This window comes from Sceloporus occidentalis, unplaced genomic scaffold (assembly GCF_023333645.1).
Source record: "Sceloporus occidentalis isolate IW3139 unplaced genomic scaffold, rSceOcc1.0.p SCAF_122, whole genome shotgun sequence".
Classification (NCBI taxonomy): domain Eukaryota; kingdom Metazoa; phylum Chordata; class Lepidosauria; order Squamata; family Phrynosomatidae; genus Sceloporus; species Sceloporus occidentalis.
In genome coordinates, this window is record NW_028317102.1 from 2,891,258 (window position 1) to 2,911,388 (window position 20,131).

The 20,131-nt window shown below is 40.8% G+C and overlaps 1 protein-coding gene across 10 annotated transcripts in view; it reads right to left on the minus strand.

The window, feature by feature from the left end:
- Positions 1-2,689: 2,689 nt before the first annotated feature.
- LOC149282163 (dedicator of cytokinesis protein 7-like) overlaps positions 2,690-20,131 on the minus strand; it is a 54,133-nt gene continuing 36,691 nt past the window's right edge. For 2 of the 10 annotated variants that reach the window (XM_089498607.1, XM_089498602.1), the window contains 24 exons: positions 19,958-20,071; positions 19,297-19,467; positions 18,514-18,653; positions 17,641-17,810; positions 17,034-17,188; positions 15,563-15,745; positions 15,341-15,476; positions 14,685-14,781; positions 12,577-12,673; positions 12,302-12,436; positions 11,421-11,573; positions 11,090-11,248; positions 10,619-10,719; positions 10,034-10,226; positions 9,694-9,837; positions 9,013-9,144; positions 8,417-8,431; positions 5,320-5,445; positions 5,023-5,112; positions 4,464-4,700; positions 4,177-4,320; positions 3,727-3,833; positions 3,278-3,445; positions 2,690-2,732 (listed from right to left, as the gene is read on the minus strand). In XM_089498607.1, the coding sequence (XP_089354733.1) occupies positions 2,690-2,732; positions 3,278-3,445; positions 3,727-3,833; positions 4,177-4,320; positions 4,464-4,700; positions 5,023-5,112; positions 5,320-5,445; positions 8,417-8,431; positions 9,013-9,144; positions 9,694-9,837; positions 10,034-10,226; positions 10,619-10,719; positions 11,090-11,248; positions 11,421-11,573; positions 12,302-12,436; positions 12,577-12,673; positions 14,685-14,781; positions 15,341-15,476; positions 15,563-15,745; positions 17,034-17,188; positions 17,641-17,810; positions 18,514-18,653; positions 19,297-19,467; positions 19,958-20,071 (3,210 nt within the window). Of the gene's footprint in view, positions 2,733-3,277; positions 3,446-3,726; positions 3,834-4,176; positions 4,321-4,463; positions 4,701-5,022; positions 5,113-5,319; positions 5,455-8,416; positions 8,432-9,012; positions 9,145-9,693; positions 9,838-10,033; positions 10,227-10,618; positions 10,720-11,089; positions 11,249-11,420; positions 11,574-12,301; positions 12,437-12,576; positions 12,674-13,909; positions 13,928-14,684; positions 14,782-15,313; positions 15,477-15,562; positions 15,746-17,033; positions 17,189-17,640; positions 17,811-18,513; positions 18,654-19,296; positions 19,468-19,957; positions 20,072-20,131 lie in introns of all 10 variants that reach the window. The other 8 variants (XM_089498605.1, XM_089498598.1, XM_089498608.1 and 5 more) reach the window with 6 other exon arrangements.

A 20,131-nucleotide genomic window follows, 5' to 3' on the forward strand; every position in this document is an offset into this window, starting at 1 on the left:
GTGAATGTTGGGCTTATATTTGACCTATACAGTGTGCTAATATGCAAAAAGCTTTTTAAAATAGCATGATACATTTCTTTAGTCCTGCTTTTGTGGTGGTATCCTATACAATGTGTTTATGGTCCTCTGGCATTGTCAAAGAACAAAGCCAGATTTTGTGACCCATACATTCGCCTCCACCTCTCTTGCTGTAATGCTAAGTTTTATTTTCCTTTTTTCTTTGTCATGTCCTGCACTTGTACTGTACACACTGTTTAGGTGACTGTCACTTTTAAAGCACAATATTTAGCCTATCACTGCCAGGGTGTTAATATATATATGTAAATAGCATAACTCCTACTGGCTTCTCGTAAGCTATAGGTACCCAACATCACAACATGAAATATTTTGAGATGACTTTCCTCTGTATATAGAGATTGCAGCATGTATATTTGTTTTTTGAATGTATGACACGTTTCTATTTTTAAACGTTTTATATCCTAGCGATGACAAAATGGGTCACAAGATGAATAAAACATTCTGTGACCACATCAGGGCAGCTTTTGTTTTGCAACAATGACCTCACTAATGCATCACAGCAACCATTTCTGCCTTTAAACTGCAATAATGTATCTAACGCAATACGGGGGTCTAGTGGGGGTTTGACAAATATTTGAGGTGCGGCTTCTGTATATTCCTATAACTAATTTACAGAGTGTAAAGCTATTTGGTATAATGCAGCTGCGTATTACAGTCACTGTTTTTATCCTTCCTGACAAACTCTTGCATCCTGCAATATTAAAATATTTTATACTTTGTCTCAATGTGTAGGTATTGTTATTTAGTTGCCTGTAAGGACAGTGATTTAGGTGATACTGGTATTTTTATTAGTGTGTCTGTATGGACACCTGACCATCACACTTATGAGTTTGTCGGACATCCCATTCCAAAAACCACGGCAGTTGAATATGGAGTTTACGGCTGTAACAGCCTCTGCTCTTCTGGGACGGCTATGATGTTTAATGAAACCCAGCCCCAGACCGTTATCCCTCCTCCACCAAACGTTATAGCAGGCGCTATGCATTCCGGTGGGCAGCGTTCTGCCATCCACTGAACACAGATTCAGTCATCAGACTATCAGATAGTAAAGCGAGATAGTTCCCGCTGCTCCAGTGGCCGTGGCTTTACGTCACTCCAGCTGAAGCTTGACGTTGTGCACAGTGATCTCCAGCCCATGTGCAGCATGGAAACCCATCTCATGAGGCTCCCGATCCCCAGGGCTGGTGTTGCTGTCCCGAGGCAGTTTGGATCTCTGTAACGAGTGATACTACAGCAGATTTTTTTACGCACTTCAGCAATTTGATATTTTTTTCACCATTTAGTAGTGCCAGGAACACTGATTCTGTAGCTATAATCCGGGATGTAAGTATTTTTGAGCAATAGCTTTGAGATTTGTTGACGTTATCCTATATAATATATATATATATATATTTTTTTTTGTAAAAGATTTCTCATGTGACAATAAATGACATTTTGAAAAAGTATGTTTTAATTTGTTATACATCGGTCCAAATAACAATACAAAATATACAGGGTAGGGTTAAACTCGTGCCTAAATAAATAGTGACCTTTCTGTAAAGCAATTCTCAATGATGTTTGGTTGTCTTAATACCTGAATATTTATTAATGTTTTTTTGGAATATTTCCAAACCCAGAGAAGACAGGAGCGTCGCATACAGAAATGGGGTGAAAAATCATTTCATTAAGCTGGAAACATAGATGACCCTGATCTTCAAAGATTAACAATACTAAGTATCTATTATTCTATAATAAGAAGGGTGGAGCAGTCCTGCTAAAATGTTCGTTATATATGGAATACCAAATTAATATGATTTTTTTAAAAAAAAGAATATTTCTAATTAAATTGCCCCAAAACTAAAATTATGCATTAAAAAAAAAAATTTGTGCAAATTGGCGCAACATCCGTTTGCCTATAAATTCTTATTTGATTTTCTCTTTCTGTAACAGCAACACAGTATCTGTAAAACCTAAAAGCAAGTACCTTTTATATCACTCTAAATCTACATGATTACTCCATGGAATTACCAAACCGTGGCTTTCTGAGAGATGAGAAACATTAAAAACAAATGATTATTATCCCTTTCAAAATGAGAGGGGTTAAAAGATTAAAAAAAAATACTTTAAACAGTTGCCGGGCCTCAATATCCCTCAATTTTAGATTTTTTTATTTATTTTTTTTATAATTAAGTGTCCAAAGTTTTGAAGTGGCCAGAATCTTAAAATAGATGTTTCATGTAGTGTTTGTATCGCTATAAAATTAATTCCATCCACAAAATCTTGTTACATTCTGTTTCTTTTTCCTTTGAGACAAAAACAAGAATGCACATTTTGGATAGTACCTTTTTTAAAAAAAAAAAAAAAGACAATGTTTTGACTATAAATTAAATACTAACTAAATACAGGCTAATTTTGCATGTGCTATAAATAGTGGTTAAAAACAAGTTTTTGTACCTAGGAAATTATCCGATCAGTACGTACTAACACAAAATGTAGCCGACCCTAGTACCAGTTTGATGTTGGCAGAGCCATTCCCTCCAGGACTTGTGCAGAATTTGATTCGGTAAAAGCCGTGACGCTTTTTCGCCTTGTTCCCCCATCAGTAATATTTACGAATTGGATCCAAAGTGCTTCACAGGTCAATTTTCCGGAGGCTCATTCTGCTGAAAGAATCTCTGAAGCACATGGGAGATGATGTTTAGTATGTGTAAGATCTGCAGCATGTACTATCACTTTTATACGCAGGTTGCCTAAAGACCGCCCACGAGGAGCCCTGAGTGGCTTTTAGTAAGGATTTCTCTCTCTGCAAATGCACTGGGTAGGAAACTGGCAGCAGATTCCGGGGTCTGTACTCGGTAAGCTCTCAGGTGAGGGGTCATTCACACAGATCAACGTTAGCTATACAGTACAGGGGGTTATATGAACTGCAGCATAATTTCCAAAAGGTATAATAAATTCCAAAACGTAGATAATGTAATAGGCAGTACTGACTAGGAGCGCATTTGGGCAGAATCAAAAGTGTACAAATACAGCACAGGGAACTTTTCCAACATAGCTGTAAATGTCTTTTATTTAAAGTGGTCTGCAGCAGTTTTCAGGCTCAACCTATGCTTTCAGGGACTAATAAAGCTGCGTAGTGCCCTAGCTTTGGTACTCAGGGGTTAAATCACCCAGTATTCAATGCACTGCAGGCCACATTCGTGTGGCACTGGCGGGTTACCTGTGACAGGTGACAGGAATGACCGTCTTGTATAACTGTGGGATCTTTCTGTTGATGAGGGGCTGCAGAGCTTCTTTCAGTCGGTGGTAATTTCTCTCCAATTCCCTCTGATATTCTTTCTGATCCGGACCAATCAGGCTCTTGTTCTTGCGCAGGGAGTCTTCGCACCTGAACCAAAACACAGTAATTGAGAAATACCCCTTTTTATCCTCAAGATGCCTCCAGCGGGAGTGAATTACAACTCAAGAGCTGATTATGTTCAGGGGGGGGGGGGCATAAAAATATTGCGCTCTGCATGCTGCGCACAGCTCTTAAATCTATTATATAGCACGTCAGATACGAACTGCTATCTCGCCGGCATCGATACACTTAATCCGCTCGCTCCCAGAACAGCCCGCGGGCAAAGACATAAGTCAGAGATAGAAATAGCTGTCCAAGGAGCGGCCCACCTTTTTGTGAAGTCTTTGAAACAGAGTCTCAGTTTATTGTGATGTCGGAAGAGCTTCGGGTCGTTGGGAATTTCGGACAAAAACACTTGAGCAACCTCTAGAGGGCCCTGCGGGAAGAAAGCATTATTGTTAATGCGCTTGGGGGCAGCAGCGTCCCATTAAACATTTAAACTAAATAATTAATAAATATTCTCCAAAATAAAAAAAATCAACGGTCTTCAGCCTTTACTAAGTATGGAGAAGTCCTACAGTTTCTAGAGCTCTACCAAAGTGAACTCGGACCGTCTGTCCTGAAGCAGGAATGGATCTCGATACGTTTGGAATTTACAGGAATCCTAAATAATTCTGTTGTGTGATACGACACGTACATTCACGCAACGCTCTACTTGTGTGATTTTTACGGTCATTGAAGGGTGAGAATTGAAGGACCTCATGTGACAGAAGACCAACCTGGTTCACGGTGGTTCCCACCGAACCTTGAAGGACCATCTGCAACATTTTGTGGTCGGCCGGATCTTGGTGCGTCGCAAAGGCCAACTCCTGAGTCTTCTTCTGCATGTCTTCTATCGCAACTTCTATAGGGGTCAGAATGATCTATGGAATATAGAAGTAAATATTTAATTCTATAATACGGTATAGAAGACAAATACGACCCTTTGAGTTTTCGATACCCGCTCTAGCAGGAGAACAAACAGAAGAGGATTTGCAGACATGAATAAGGGCTCCGGAGGACTCACCTCCTCCTTGTGGATGACGTTGATCCTGGTCTTTATATACGGGAAGGCATGGGATGTGGTCAGGATGGTTTTTCGCTTGAACTGCTCGTGAAGCTCCCCATGGGCTCTACCATCTAAGGTGAAGGGCGTGCAGTACATGAAACGGCGCAAGTTATAGTTTTTATCAAAATACGTGATCCTGTCCTTCATTTCGTACGTGTCGAAGTACGGCTCCACGTAGGTTATCTGGATAAAGGCCTGGAGAAAAGTAAAGAACATATTCAGAAAAAAAAAACCAACAAATTTACTAAATGTAATCGAGGAAAGACGCGGCAAATTCATGTTAAACCTGAGAATGGGACGGTGTGCAGGACAGAGGAGCAAATGGCAGAGAGCGTCAGGTCAGGGGTGACAGGCAGCAACTTACAAAAGTTTGGGGTCACTTAGAAATGTCCTTGTTTTTGAAAGAAAAGCAAAATTTTGGCCATTAAAATAACATGAAATGGATCGGAAATCCAGCGCAGACGGGGTTAATGCTGTAAATGACTATTGTAGCTGGAAACGGCAGATTTGAAGTTACCTTGTTGGGATCTAATTTACATTTATCCACCGGATTTGAATCTTTGATCACTTCTACGACATCTTCTCCAAACCTCTCTCCGTAAAAACCCTTAACGAAAAATGAAGAGATTTAATGTGTAAATGCAACACGGAAGCAATATACATAAAAAATTACATATATAATATACATATATATATATATATATTCATACACACACATATATATATATATATATATATATATATATATAATCCATCAAGAATAAAAAGTGTACATTAAATGCATGGATGTATCCATAAAAATAATGTGCGTTACCTCCAATCTATGAGAAATTTCAGCCAGTTTTGTGATTGCTGGTTCTTTGTACACAAATTCTTGTTCATCTAAATCTCCAAATTTGGTCCCATAAAAACCGACTCGGAAATACGTCCCAAACATCCGCTTCCCGTCCTAAAGTGCAAGGGAACGCTGATCAGAACACGGTCTAGGAGAGGAATCACGAGCGGGGAGTCGGATCCCGCGCTGCACCAAATTCCAGAATATCGGGAATTTTAACCATTTAACGAACTCATGAATATCGATATCAAAACCATCAACTAAACTACTGATGAAGTGCGTTAAGATTTAGATCTGAAGCTGCCTTAACCGTCAATCCCTTACACTTTTCTACCCCACACGCAACAAAGACACACTGAGGGTGATTTTAAGAGTCTGCAGGTGCTAATACCGGGGAAAAAAGGTAAAAACAAAAAAAACAAAAAACCTCAAGATGTGACCAATATATAACACCCGCGGTATCTTTTCAATCATTACGTCCATAGAAATCAGCTTATGTCTTATGTGAAAAATTAGAAAAAAAAATTATTCTAAGCGGTCCTGTCCACTAACAACAGCTTTTATTTGTAATTTTTTTTTTAAATAACAATAATAATAAAAAAAAAAATCTAAATTTTTTTAAAATGGTTCAGTATGTTGACATATTTAACCCTTTCCTACAGACTGGCCCTCGGGTTTGTATTAAAGGCAATTAGCACTTTTAACCATCACTTAACCTGACCCCTTATTACATACGAGTGTGTATATATATATATATATATATATATATATATATATATATATATATGCCGCTAGCATCATTTGCTATGAGGCATATATTTCAAATATACTAAAAACAGCCGAAACATTTAAATTTTTATTAATACAGGAAGGAGGCAAATGTTTAGGCTTGGCTGATTAATGTAAAGTAGGTCATAAGTGAAAAGATTCAACTAAAGTACCAGAATAAATAAATCAATTTAATAAAAATAATGGCTTTTATCAACCACGACTGTCAGGCGAAGATCACAGAGCCCCCCCCCCCCCCCCGTTGCAATAAGCAGAATAGCAGAGCGGTTTACAGGCCACTAAAGCTCTAAAATACTATTATTTTCTGGAAAAAAATAATAGAGCCGCTTTAAAGGAGAGGATAACGCCAAATAGCTGTTAAAGAATTGAAATAGCGGAAAACAGCCACCATGAGTTAAAAGACCACAGCTGTTATTATGCATGATGACGACCTACACATTTTAAGAAATAAAAAAGTATCATATTTTGCCAGTTAACTAAATTGAAACTTTTTTTTTTCAATTATTTATAAATGTTAATAGATTACTAGATTTGTTAAATTGTCTACCATTTAACTAGAAAGACAATTGTACTTTTATAAAAAAATCAGTTTGATCAATATATAAGATTTACAATATATGAATATAATTTACATTTAATTTTTTTATTTTATATATACATATATATATATATTTATATGAAATTGATTAAATTGGCCATTTTTTAAAATAATTTATAAATTTATGTTAATATATCACTATATATATATATATATATTATTTTTTAACTAGAAATAAAACAACACAATTGTGCTTTTATTAAAAAATATATATATATAATTAATTAAGGGAAAATTACAAAAGGACAAAATAATTTTTCTATTTAAAAATAAATATGTATGGCTTTTTTCATTAGAGACACGAGTCCCCACAAAAATATCAATGTCATTAAAAATATTACAAGGCCAGATATTAAATGATGAGCCTTCTAAAACTGCCATTTTTAGTATGTTTGTAAAATATTTACACATACATGAATATTTGAGCAAAAATTGGCCGAGTAGGGGGGGGACAATTGAGTTCCTATAAAATATACATTTATTAACAAAATATTCTAGTACAAAAGTCAATAAATAATTTGTATACTTTTACTGGCATAGCAAAAAAAATATATATATATTTTTAGCTGAATTTATTAAAAAACACACACATTTCCACAAAAGCAGAACTTACCAAAACAGACAAGAGTAAAAATGGGGAGGAGAATCAGCGACCAGGGCAACAAGAGGAGAGAACAGAAAGTACTTTAATTAGGGAAATTTTCAAAAAAAGTAAAATAAAAATAAAATAATAATAAAAAATAAAGATAAGCACAGGCAGCAAACAAATGAAGTGAACTTAATGCCGATCCTTTGGGGACCAGCGAGACGTGCAGCAAATAGCGCTTTTAATCTAGGATTAAGTTCACCACTTTGATGTGCCGGAACACGCGGAATAACAATGTATCGTGAGTCCTGCAGGCAATCACACGGTTAATAGACGTGATGGGAGGCATGCGGCATACAGACCTGGATGTTAGTGAGCGGAGAGAGGGCATGCGAGCAGAAACATGCGGGGCGGATGCGAGTTATCATGCGATCGGATGACTGCATGATGTCAGGATGGGTACGAGTTCAAATTTTCACTTCAGGGGTCGATTTAGCATCAACACAACTTTTTATTTTTATTTTATTTACCGGCCTCCGAGACTCCGGCCATTAAAATTAATTTCATTTCTACAAAGTGCGGCAGGTACGTCTCCATGCAAGCGACAGAAAACTTTTTCAGGCACTGGTTGAATACAAAGTATCCGGTTTAATAACAAAAAATACTATTGACCATGCGTAACAATTCATAATAATGATAATAATAGTAATATTATAATATAATAGTTATATAATAGTAATAATAATAATAATCTATAAAACAAATCCAAAATAACATTAAAAAAATAGATTGCATGTTGCCCAGGAAGTGATTTCTCTAAATCGACCCCTTCGTTGGGGGTGAGAACTGAAAGAGATGCTGATGGAAGGAGAAGAAACGTATTTTTCACGATGAACAAACCCACTGGTGAAACGCGGATCGCTGGCCGGACGTTATTAGTGAAACCGTGTGTTTTGATGTCCATGCACTACCCCGCCGTGATGGCCGTGACTAGCGAAACGCTTTTTGGTTAACGGGTTCCGCTCGCAGCACACAGACGTCCCACAGCTAGCACATGTGGGCCAAGCATGACATGAGAAAGTTTACCGACTCGCGTTACCTACCTCCCAGCCAGTACTCTGTGTGACAAAACAAAAAAGAATCTGTATGTATTCACGTGTTACACGGAAGCTTCCATCACACACAAAATCATTACGGACAGATCGGGGGCTTTAAACCCCAGCAGGACTTCACATCAAGTCCTCAAACACAACATCAAAAGAACTTAATCGGAGTGAGGGGACCTATTAACCCTCATCGCCAGAATGGAAAAACTCCTCATAAATATTCTGTGTTTAAGGTGCACGGACTTTCTTTATATATTCCAGATCAAGATAAATAAAAGGAGATTTGTCACCTTAATAATAGGTGCCCACTGGCCCAACAGTCTAGGTTTGGACAGTATACGGTCCGACGATGATCATCATGGTATCTCAACATAAGCCAACGTCTTTTCAGTCCCCAGGGGACAATTAAATAATTTTTTTAAAGGTTTTGTGCATTTAAAAAAACCCAAAAAACTATTTTTAATGTTTCCCTAAGGAGACGATATAAGAAACGAGCCACTTTAACACGCAGAGATCGGACTCTGTAGATATGACGTATGTGCCGTGTATTAGAAGTGAAGGGAATACACAGAGACGGCGTAGTTGCTTTTTACCTGATGGACGATCTTGCTGAAAGCCTCTTGGAGTTTCCCGTGAATAGTACACAGCTTCTTGGCGTCTCTGTTGGCTTCGTGTATCGGAATAAGTACTTTATAGACTTCGTTCACAGCTTCGTACATGCCAGCCTGGAAAAAAGACGCTCAGAAGTTAGGCTTCGGGGGTCTGCGCGCCCGGATATTGGCCGACAGGCGGACCGCGATGGAGAAAGCAGTAGAGAAAAGGGTCTGTGCCACTGGAAGCATAAAAGTCCTCCTATTACATGGTTATATCGTGGGTCCCATCATAGCAGCAATGACACCAAGGAAAGTTTTCTTTCAAAAAACTTTTTTAAATGAACAAAATTCTTCAATTAAAATATATATATTTTTTTAAAACTACTAATTCCTTTGTGATTTACAAAAAAAATATCCATGACTGTGAGCCATTCCATATCTATCTATCTATATATATATATGTAGAGCAGAGATGTGTAGCTTTGGACACTGCAGCTGTTAGTGAACTACAAGTCCCATCATGCACCAGCCTGGTATAGTCCAATGTGATATTCCTGATTTTTTGAGCAGTTTACCGAAATATAGTTAGCGTTCATTTAAAATTCAGTAGAAATGTGTCTTTTTCTGTTGGATTAACACAGGGGTTGAGTTAGAAACACGTGGGGTGTGAAAGCGCCGTACCATTGAGAACGAAGCCGCTGCTTGCTCCAGAAGTCCCACCAGACCGGCCTCGGTGAAATACTTGCCGGAGCAGATTCCCTCTTCATCCGGCGACACCACGTCGTCCGACACGGCGGACTCTTCCAAGACATTGGAGGAAATGTTCTGCCAAAGTAAACGTGTTACTGAGCAGCGTGTTCAGTACGAGAATATAGAACGGCGGCAGCAATCGGCCGTCACTCGCTGCGGCTCGTGTAACCGCGTCACGTACGATCTCAATCTGCGCATCAGGGAGAGGTTTGCTGTCGTGTTTATACAGCTAGGGTTACCTTGTACGGCAGTTGCCCCAGTGCCTTATTACCTGGAAGGTCACGCACCCCACCGGGAGGTACTTGCGATCTTCCAACATGCTCAGATATTCAGCGACCAGAGCGGCGGAGTGAGCGAGGCACTGCGCAGACTCCGCGTGGTTGCTCCGTTCCGAGTGTTTTCCTGCCATGTTTTGAAGCCAAGTTAAGCGCAGGTCAGGCGAGGTCTGATATCCTTTAGCAATTCTGACACAAAAAGGGGAAAAAAGGAAAACATTTTATGGACACAATTTACAGGGGGGTGTGTGCGTTTTTGGATCGATGGGAGCCATTCATACGTGTTCATATAGATCACGCGGTCCATGTGCTTCTCTGGGATTTTTATATATATATATCAACGTGGCAACAAAGTTGGAAAAACTTTCTTATCAGCAAAGCAAAAAAAAGGGAATTGGTTGCTATAGCGACAAGATGGCTTCCAACTTTGCATCAGAATTCCTGCTACGTATATTATACCCAGCAAATAATGTCGCTTTGCTTTGGACAGGTAGAGGTCTCTGAAAGAGTCACATTTCTTCTGTAGGTTAATTAACCTTTGGTGTACCAGACCGGCCCTCTATGCATTGCATGGGTCATACCTGTACATCAGGTCAATCAGCATCTCTGGATCCTCCTGATGCTCCTTCATTTTAACCGTATCGGAGAGGATCATGTGAAGATTGAAAACCAGATCTTGAACCTGAAATAAATCAATTCGGCTCTTATAAACAAATTGGTTGTAAGCCCAAAGAATCCTTATTACAACGAGATAATAGTCTATTGACAATTACAATGGATTATCTGCCATGTAATATGTGTTTGCTAAACATACCTCCTTATTGATTTTAAGGATACAAACTAATAAATGAGTGTTTTTAATGCTTTTTTTTTTTTTTTGCATATAAGTATGTGAAATACAAAACACTCTTACTGTGTTTGGCTCTAGAACGCTCCTACGTGAAACATCCCACCAAGTGAGGATGAGAAATGATCCTCCGGGAATCAAGAAAGGAATCTCGTGTTACGGTAAGGGCAAAAATGTTACGGCGCCATCCAAAAGGTTTTCCTACCTGGTCTGGAAATGTGGTTTCCCGGAGCTCCAGATCCTCCTCGGCGTACGTTAAAATAGTCTTGAGCGACCGTCTTAAAAACTCTTCGTTGAAATTCTGAGATGTTCCGACGAGCGAGGACAGGGACATGGTCACCTGCATTTTAACCCGGGCAAAGTTCTGCGAAACAGAAACAATTGTCAGAAAAAAAGCCACTCCATGAAATGGTAGCAAATATTCTGGAGCCCGAAGTAAGAGCAAAGAACCCCGAGTTACTAAACGAGGATCCAAGGGATACCCCCTCCCGGGAAGGCAAGGACTTTCGGGACAGAAGATTTTTGGTAGCGCTTACGTTTCCGATCTCAAAGTTCTGACGCATGAGCAGGTAGAGCGAGGCGCTGGCGTGAGAGCGGATGGTGCCGATGCTGCTGCTGCAGTGCCGGAGTAACCGGAGGCAAAGATCGGCACATTGCTCCGTCTCCTCCTCAAACAAGAGCTCGGGGAACTGGCACGAGGAAGAAAAAGGCAGTTTCAGTCAATGCGTTAAAAGTTTCCCAAATATCCAAAATGTATTCATGTCATGAAGTTTAAAATATTTAACAAAAAAGTGGCGTCTCTGTTATTATGGAGAATCCTGTAAGATTTCCCAAATATACATATTAAAAATGTGCTTAGTGTCATTAAATTTTTAATATTTTTTTCTGAAAATATTTAACAAAAAAAGTGGTGTGTCTGTAAATTTAGAGAATTCTGTAAAAAATCCCAAATATAGAAAATGTATTAATGTTATGATCAAATATTTAACAAAAAAATGGTGTCTCTGTATTGATGGAGAATTCCATAAAATTTCCCAAATATACAATATGTCTTAATGTCATCAAATTAAAAATATTTAACAAAAACATGTGCGTTAAAATTTTTTTACAAAAAAATCGGCGTCTCTGTGATTATGGAGAATTCTGTAAGATTTCCCAAATATAAAAAATTTATTAATATATAACAAATATTGGAAAACAGGTGTCATTTCTAGAAGGAGGCAATATGGTTTTTAAACACAAAGTTTCAGAGGCTGTTCCAGGATACATCGCAGAGCGATTCCCGTAACCTCGTGAATAAGAGCCCAAGGAGCCCCAAATAAACGAGGGAAACGTCTCTGCGCCTCCACGTTTATCGCCTAAAACCTAGGAGTCTGTGCTACGCGAAGCGTACGTAGAAAAGCATTTTGAGTCTTACCTTTGAGACGAGGGCTCTCTGCGTGGCAAAGCAGTGCTGCAGATAGAGGGCGCTCTGATTGCACGCCATGCTGTGTAAGAGGGTCTTCAGCACCCCTCCCAAGATGCTCTCCTTGGACTCGGTCATGGAAACCGTCTGTACAAACAGAACCTGTTTAAACGACGGGTACAGCTGACCCCCGGCTTAGGAATTAAAAAAACAAAAACAAACACAAAGTGGGAAGAATCCATATATTTCTTATAAATTCTGCCCGCGGTTTGCGGATGGATTCTCACCTGAACTACGATCTCCAGGGTGTCCAGGATGATCAAATTGGCTTCAGTAGCCAGGTTCCCATCTATAAGAGCTTCGTGGTCCAATTCTGCCCTGGATCTTAGACAAGAACCCAAAAAAAAAATAAAATAAATAAACGACAGCTGTGGAATGTCCCGAGGAAAATGTTAAGTCTCGAGATGCAGGAATCTGTACGATTGAGTTCTCTTTCGAGTTCCACTCGATGTTTATAGAGCTTATGTGAAGCCCCTTCCAAAAGCAAAGAGACAAAACAAGTTACCGGTCGCTGTCGGGAACCGGAGGACATTTAATCATTTGGGTTCCTAAAGTGAGTATTGGTTAACCCGCGGTTGGTGGGACGCGCGGAGGACAGACAAACGTTTAGTTAAAGAGCCCTTACAGGCATGATTGCAAACCGATGCCCGACAGACATGAGATGGGAAGTAAAAGCTGGTGTTAGGCGGTAAGAGATGAGCAGGCAACTCGGCAGGCGGTGAGTAGGACTCAATGACCGGCACTCCATGTCTGCGCAACGAGGCTGGCAGGTTTATCCTAACATAACTAACACTCGGGGAAAAACTGAACGAAAAGAATACCCTAAAAACATAAAGCAATAAATGGATCAATTATTCCATCTCTAAAAGGTTTTTGTACCCTAACTGTATCACTTCTGTGATCCTCTAACGGCAGTCCATTTTGCATGGACTCTGGTGCAATTAGTGGAGTTTTCGTGTCTGAATTAACTCCTCCCCCGGCGGACGTTACTGGAAGCAGGGAGTGTACCTCAGTATGCTTCTAGCACATGCTCAGTAAAACTCCAGGTAAGCCAATGACGCGCGTGGGATCTGACACCGACGTACGTATAAGCGCACACGCGATTGGCTACTACTGGTCACACGGACTTCGATGGGCGTCCAACTGAGCATGTGCAAGAGGTGTCCATATAAATGCTAAGACTAAGTACGGTAACAGAAGAAAGGGGTAAACTATGAGCCCACAAGTCAGATGCGAGCCGTTATTTCTGCGACGGGCCGTCTTCTGTCCGGCCGTCTCGAAGCAAGTTCGGAGGAGACTTTGTAAATACGAATACTATGATAGTTCCTTCTGCATGGGTGATGGTACGAGACAGACGGCGCGGGCCCACAGCGTTCCGCACGGGAGTCAAAACGTATTAAACATACATCACGTGACGTTAAACATTTACTGATAAACAATCTCTCACAATGAGTGACACCAAACACTAAACCGGTTCTAAATCATTAGAACATCTACAAGGACTGGGTGTAAGATGCACAAATCCAACGGAAAGAGGGACCCACACCAATGCAACGGTACCTGGCTGGTTTGTGGCTTCTAAATATACAGCGCATGTGGAAAAATAACCAAAAATATCAAATTAGGCTGGAGGAAAAAAACAGAAGCAGCAGGTCTTCACAACGACACCAAATCTTAACGAGAAACGCGTTTATTGGGCGCCCAGGAGGCAGACGCCTGGCATCACTCTACGTAGATGCAGTTACTACCCCATCATGGACCATTAGGTACGGGACCAAAACCACTGTGCCTAACTGCAAGCTCTTCAGCCCCGCACTGTATAGAATGCGGGAACGTGACTGTATATCCTACGCAGCCGCTAGCAAGAAGGGGCATGGACCCCCCACCCGGACCAGCATGGAGGTGATCCCAGTGCATGTTAATGTTGGGGGGGGGTCATAATCGGATGATGGGGGTTACATATTGGGGTTTCAGATGGAGGGTGATGCTCTAGGTCTGTTATGGCAACACAGTATAGTTACATAGTTATATAAAGCGGTACTTCAAGAGTTAACCTTCATGTCTAAATGTGACACAACTAGCATTAACTTATCAGTCTCCTCCCCTGAGGTTCTCTCCCGTCTCCTCCCCTGAGGTTCTCTCCCATCTCCTCCCACCCTTAAAATGCCAACAACATTCAGCAACTTAATAGAGGATAAATAATAATAGGGAGGAATAATCATGCAGCCATGGATACCCCACCACACTTGTATGTGTCCTGTAGAACATTTCTGAATAGCAGTTGGTTCCAATATAAATATTTATTAAAAAGCACACGTAACAATAGATTCCGTACTTTTCCAGCTTGTCGGTGTTCTGTCGCCAGTGAGTCATTTCCTTTCTCCAGCGGAGGTTTTCTTGACTACCAAACGCACTTCCGGAAGGACTCCTCTCTACAAACAGAAACAATACAGCACTTTAATGTTATTTCCACATTTTAATAAATGCCAAAGAACATAAAATAAGTGGCAGCTAATCGCCAGAGCGTGTTTTGATTGTATCGAAGGGGTTAATAAATCCAATATTTCATGTTTTCAGCAACAAGCTGTTCTAAACGTTAACCACTAAACAGCCTGTCCAAACGATTCCATTGTAGCGACTTCTTAATAGTGGCAACCAATGGTTCTAATTATGGTCCTTATGAAATTTGTCAGGAGGTAACAATATTTTGAATAGAGTCACCTGTATTCAAGCAGGGGTTCCAGCTGTGAGATAGCAGTGAGAACAGCACCAATCGGAATGCTGAGGTATCGTTAAATCAGGGGAGAAGATTGTCAGAGCCAGAGAATCTACCCTTTTACCCTGAGACTGGGGTAAAACCCTGAGATTGCGACACAAACTTTCACCCCGCCGAGGTTTGGTTTCTAAATTGTTTTACACCTTGTAACCGCTTCCATAATTCACCACAAATCAGCCAGGGGCCACGCTGGTTCCCTCCATCAGCAAACCTACCAAGCTGGCCTCTGCTTCTCCGGACCATCTCCTGCCGGGCTCCGATGCTCCCGAGGATGGCTTCCTCCAGCTTGGCTCTCATGTCTTTTGATTTCTTAAACGTCAAGCTGTTCATGCGCTCAAAAGCCTTCTTGCCCTGAGACATAAGATACGGCGGCGGGTTACTTGAGCAGGACCTCGATGAAGCACAATGTTTGTGAATTTCTGGGTTTTCGGACCTACCTTGTACTCGAAGCACGAAACACAGAGGTAAAGCAGGTCAAGGAGCCGATTGAGCTGCAGGATGGAGAGGTCGGTGAACCATTTCTGCAGGACGGTCTCATCGGCGTTCTTCAAGACCCACAGCAAGCAAATCAAAAGGCTCCGACTGGACTCGGCTGAGAAGGTCGCGTGCTGCCTCGCGGACTGCGGAGCGAAGGGCAACAAGAGATTAAATATAACATTTATCAGCAGATAACTCCATCACTATGTCCTCCGGGTCTGACTGTTTGCCACATGAAACAAGTAGAAAGCCCTAAGAGGGATAGGAATGTTGCCATAGCAGCACAAACGTTTTTACGCTTTTTAATTCCATGGAAAAACACTAAAATAATCAATTTGCTAAATTGTCTGGTGAACCTAGAATGGATGATTTGTTAAGCTTTAGCGGTATCTGTGCTATGCTATACTATGTCAACTTTCCTGTTAAGCATGCCAGTTTAAAAAAAAGGGTCTATATGTTGCGTTAACATTTTAAGCGCAATGATCCCCTATTTCATATATATATATATATATATATATATATATATATATATATATATATATATATATATTGGTCTTCTTTCAAAAACAAGGACATAATGTTTGAACAGAAGGGGTGTATATATATATATATATATATATATATATATATATATATATATATATATATATATATATATATATATATATATATATATATATATATATACACCCCTTCTGTTCAAACATTATGTCCTTGTTTTTGAAAGAAGACCAATTTCTGGCCATTAAAATAACAAGAAATGGATCAGAAATCCAGCTGTAAATGACTATTGTAGCTGGAAATGGCTGATTTTTAATGGAATCTCTTCATAGGCGTACAGAGGTCCTTTATCACTCCCATCACTCCTGTGTTCCAATGGCCCTTTATCACTCTCATCACTCCTGTGTTCCAATGGCCCTTTATCACTCTCATCACTCCTGTGTTTCAATGGCCCTTTATCACTCCCATCACTCCTGTGTTCCAATGGCCATTTATCACTCCCATCACTCCTGTGTTCCAATGGCCCTTTATCACTCCCATCACTCCTGTGTTCCAATGGCACGTTGTGTTTGCTGATCCAAGTTTAAGTTTAAAAGGCTAATTGGTGGTTAGAAAACCCTTTTTGTAATTATGTTACAGACAGAAATGTCCTTATTTTCCATGAAAACAGCTCAGTGACCCCAAACTTTTGAATGGTGCGTAGAGCATATTTCCCATCACCAGTTACGTGTTAAAGAAGCAGCCCACGAGGATGAAGGAGGTCAGTTTAATGCTGGGATAAAGCCTTTTCTCAGCAGAAAAGACAAAAATGTAAGTAGAAAAGATCTCCAAACTTGTTATACAGAATGTTAAAAAGTATTTATATGAAATACATTCTTTTTTGTAAAGGTCTCTTCTGTCACCCAGCATCCACACCCCATATCTCCTTACGTTTGTGGTGAGTAAAAAGCTGCTCGGTCTTGTGAGCTGTGGGACAGAGGTTCCCGCGATTGCCATGGCGACTGTCTGACTAATCATACTTCCACCTTCGTTCTCATGATCCTCCCCTGAGGAGCAGTTGGACCTTCCTCGCTGGTTAAGGCTTTCTAATAAGGGGGGAAACAAAAAGAACAAACAAGGTTTTTAATTCTAACTTTGTAACCGTGTATTGTTTGGTCTTTGATAAAACATGAAGAATATGTTGGCACGAGTTAAAAGGGATTAGACAGAGATAGAGCAGAGAGATCTGAGGACATCACTTTGATGATTTTACATCGTTAATATACATACACTAATATATATATATATATATATCTACTATGTGTGTTTGTGTGCACAAAATTCTCTTTTTTTCCCAAAAGATTTAATTTTATTATTTGTTAAAGGTTTCTTTTAAAAATAATTTTAGCACAAGTTCATGAAAACAAATTCAAGGTCTTGTAACTTATCCCAGGCGGTCAATTGTTCAGAAACAAATAAAGGGGGAGCCGTTCCACCGAGAAGAGACTCCCAAAGGCAGATTTTTGGTCAGTGACCTCGGAAATGCAGAAATAGGTACCTGTGAAATCGTACAGTTGGGGCACGGTTTCCATGACAATGCCAATCAGAGGGAGGTACAGCATAGCCACGCGGGCCTTTACCTCTGGATCAGCGTACCGGGGATCAGAGTCGTGGGTAGATAGCAAGTTATGTACCATATTGATGACCTTCTTATGCAATCCAAACAAGCTGTGGAAGGAGTTGAGTAACCGCGGTTAGCTATCTTCGGCTGAGCAAATAGCACTAAAAGAATATTTAAACTGCGTGTTCCAGGTTAACCTTTCAGCGTGTGGGAAATTTAGGCGTAAAGGCATCCATGGGGCGAGGGTCTAACAGGGCCCCACCTATAAATCTGCAGTCTTGGGCATTTTAATCACATATGGAAACATCCTAAAGTCATACCCCTCCCCCAGCCATATGGGGTAACAAAATACGGGAAACGTAGTCACGCAAAGTGATGGGGGCTAAGATGGCAAACAAGGAGACGCTGCAAACGATACAGAAGGGTCTATGATGGGTGAAAGAGGTTGTACGGGGTGCTGTGATTTTGCTACACTTCATTCCCTCACCACTTATTAGTAAACCTCACATATTTTTCTGAGCAGCCAATCAGGCAAAAAGAAGTCACATGCATGCCGAGGAAATTATGGATTCTCAGCAAAAGAGTCAAGGAATGTAATTGCAAGGATTATATCTTAACGTAAATTTACACATCCGAGGCATGGATGACCCAATCTAAATATTACATCAATAAAATATTCTAAGGTTTAATTCAAATGTTGATAAGAGACAAAGAAGTTTAAACTGTCAATCAGCATGCGCTGAACCAAACCAAACAAAAAAGCGCCTGGGGTTAACAGGACAGGGTTAATAAAATATATTTGAACCTCACCCCTCGGCCTCTGGGTCTAAGATGACGGCCAGCTCGGTTAATACAAGTCCTGCCAAGTAGTGCTGCTGTCGGAATGGCACCGACAGCTCAAACATATTCGCGATCTTTTGGTCCTGGACATTTGTAGAGAATCCAGAGCTCTGTTGACAAAGAAAATTGGTGAATGGTGCATGATGAAAGCCAGATAATCCGAGGTCATGCGATATGGACCGGCGCTCCAGAAACCATATGATACGCCTTTGGTCTTGCGCGGGTTTTTGGAATCCAGGCCATGCAAACCAAAAGTTAAATCCCATGTTATGAAGCTGGGTACGGGGGAAATTCAGGGAGAACAAGAGAGGGCTACCAACTTTGATAATACCCCGCAAAAGATACACTTGGGGTCCTAGAGTAGTTATACAAAAAGAGCCCCTTTTGCTCCTACCAGCCTTCTCGGTCGGCAGCTTTATGAGCGAAGGAGATTGGGGCTCTGTGGGATGGCTGAGAGTTACGGGCCCTTCACGACACGGGGCCCTGAAGCAATATCTCTGCATGCTCTGCTTTTAATCCAGCCGTGTATTTACAAAATCCGGTCCAAGTGTTGGATTTATCACTATAGGAACTAAAGGAATGGTCCAAGCAGCAGGAACAAACCATTAGTCCCTATGGAGATAAGATCACTTTTAAAACGTTGCTCTGGAATTGATCATATAAATAACCCCTGATGTATTGTTTTTATCGTCAGCAAAATGATATATTTCACCCTAGAGAAGTTTTATATTTTGGGATGGGAGTTATAGACACCTGGGAAGTGGCGGAGGACACGGACGGCGAGGGAGACGAGGGAGGCGTGAGCAGACTGCACGGCAGGTTGAGGGTGACGTAGTGCTCGTGGCTGCAGATGATCCTCAGGAAATCCAGCCGCATGGACACGAGGATGCTTGGGCTCGGACACGAGTATAATTTAGATGAAACCTGGTAACGTATGAATAATATCCGTTATTAATAAACGCATACAAAAAAATACGATTGGTATAATCTACCACTTCCCAGCTGAATATCATAGATATTTTACACCAATTTCCCAAATATATATGAAACTGGCAGAGCCTAAAATCTTTATTGAAATATATATATACGGGAGGGAGTGGAGATGGTCCAGAGAAGATGAAGCTGGGGGGGATGGTCTGGAGAAGATGGGGCTGGGAGGAGGTGGAGCTGGGAGGTGGAGATAAGGCCGGGAGGGGGAGGAGCTGGTTGAGAGGAGATAGAGATGGGGCTGGGAGGGGGTGGAGTTGGGAGGTGGAGATAAGGCTGGGAGAGGTGGAGCTGGTCTAGAGGAGGTGGGGCTTGGAGGAGGTGGGAAGCTTGAAACTAGCCACAACTACAGACATGTCTAGCCGTAAATCAGAGAGACAAAACCGAACAGAGCACCAAACTCATGGTGATGACATGTACTTCTTACCTGCTTGAAGTAGGCCTTGACTAGGCTGAAGACGAAGCCTCTGTCCATGATGGAGAGAAGGTTGTTGAGAAAAAAAGCAAGACTCACGTTGAGCCTTTCAACCATCTCGGTGTCCTGCGAGAAACAGAGAAGAAAAAACTTCACTTTCTGCCAACAGACACTGAGGATCGAGGC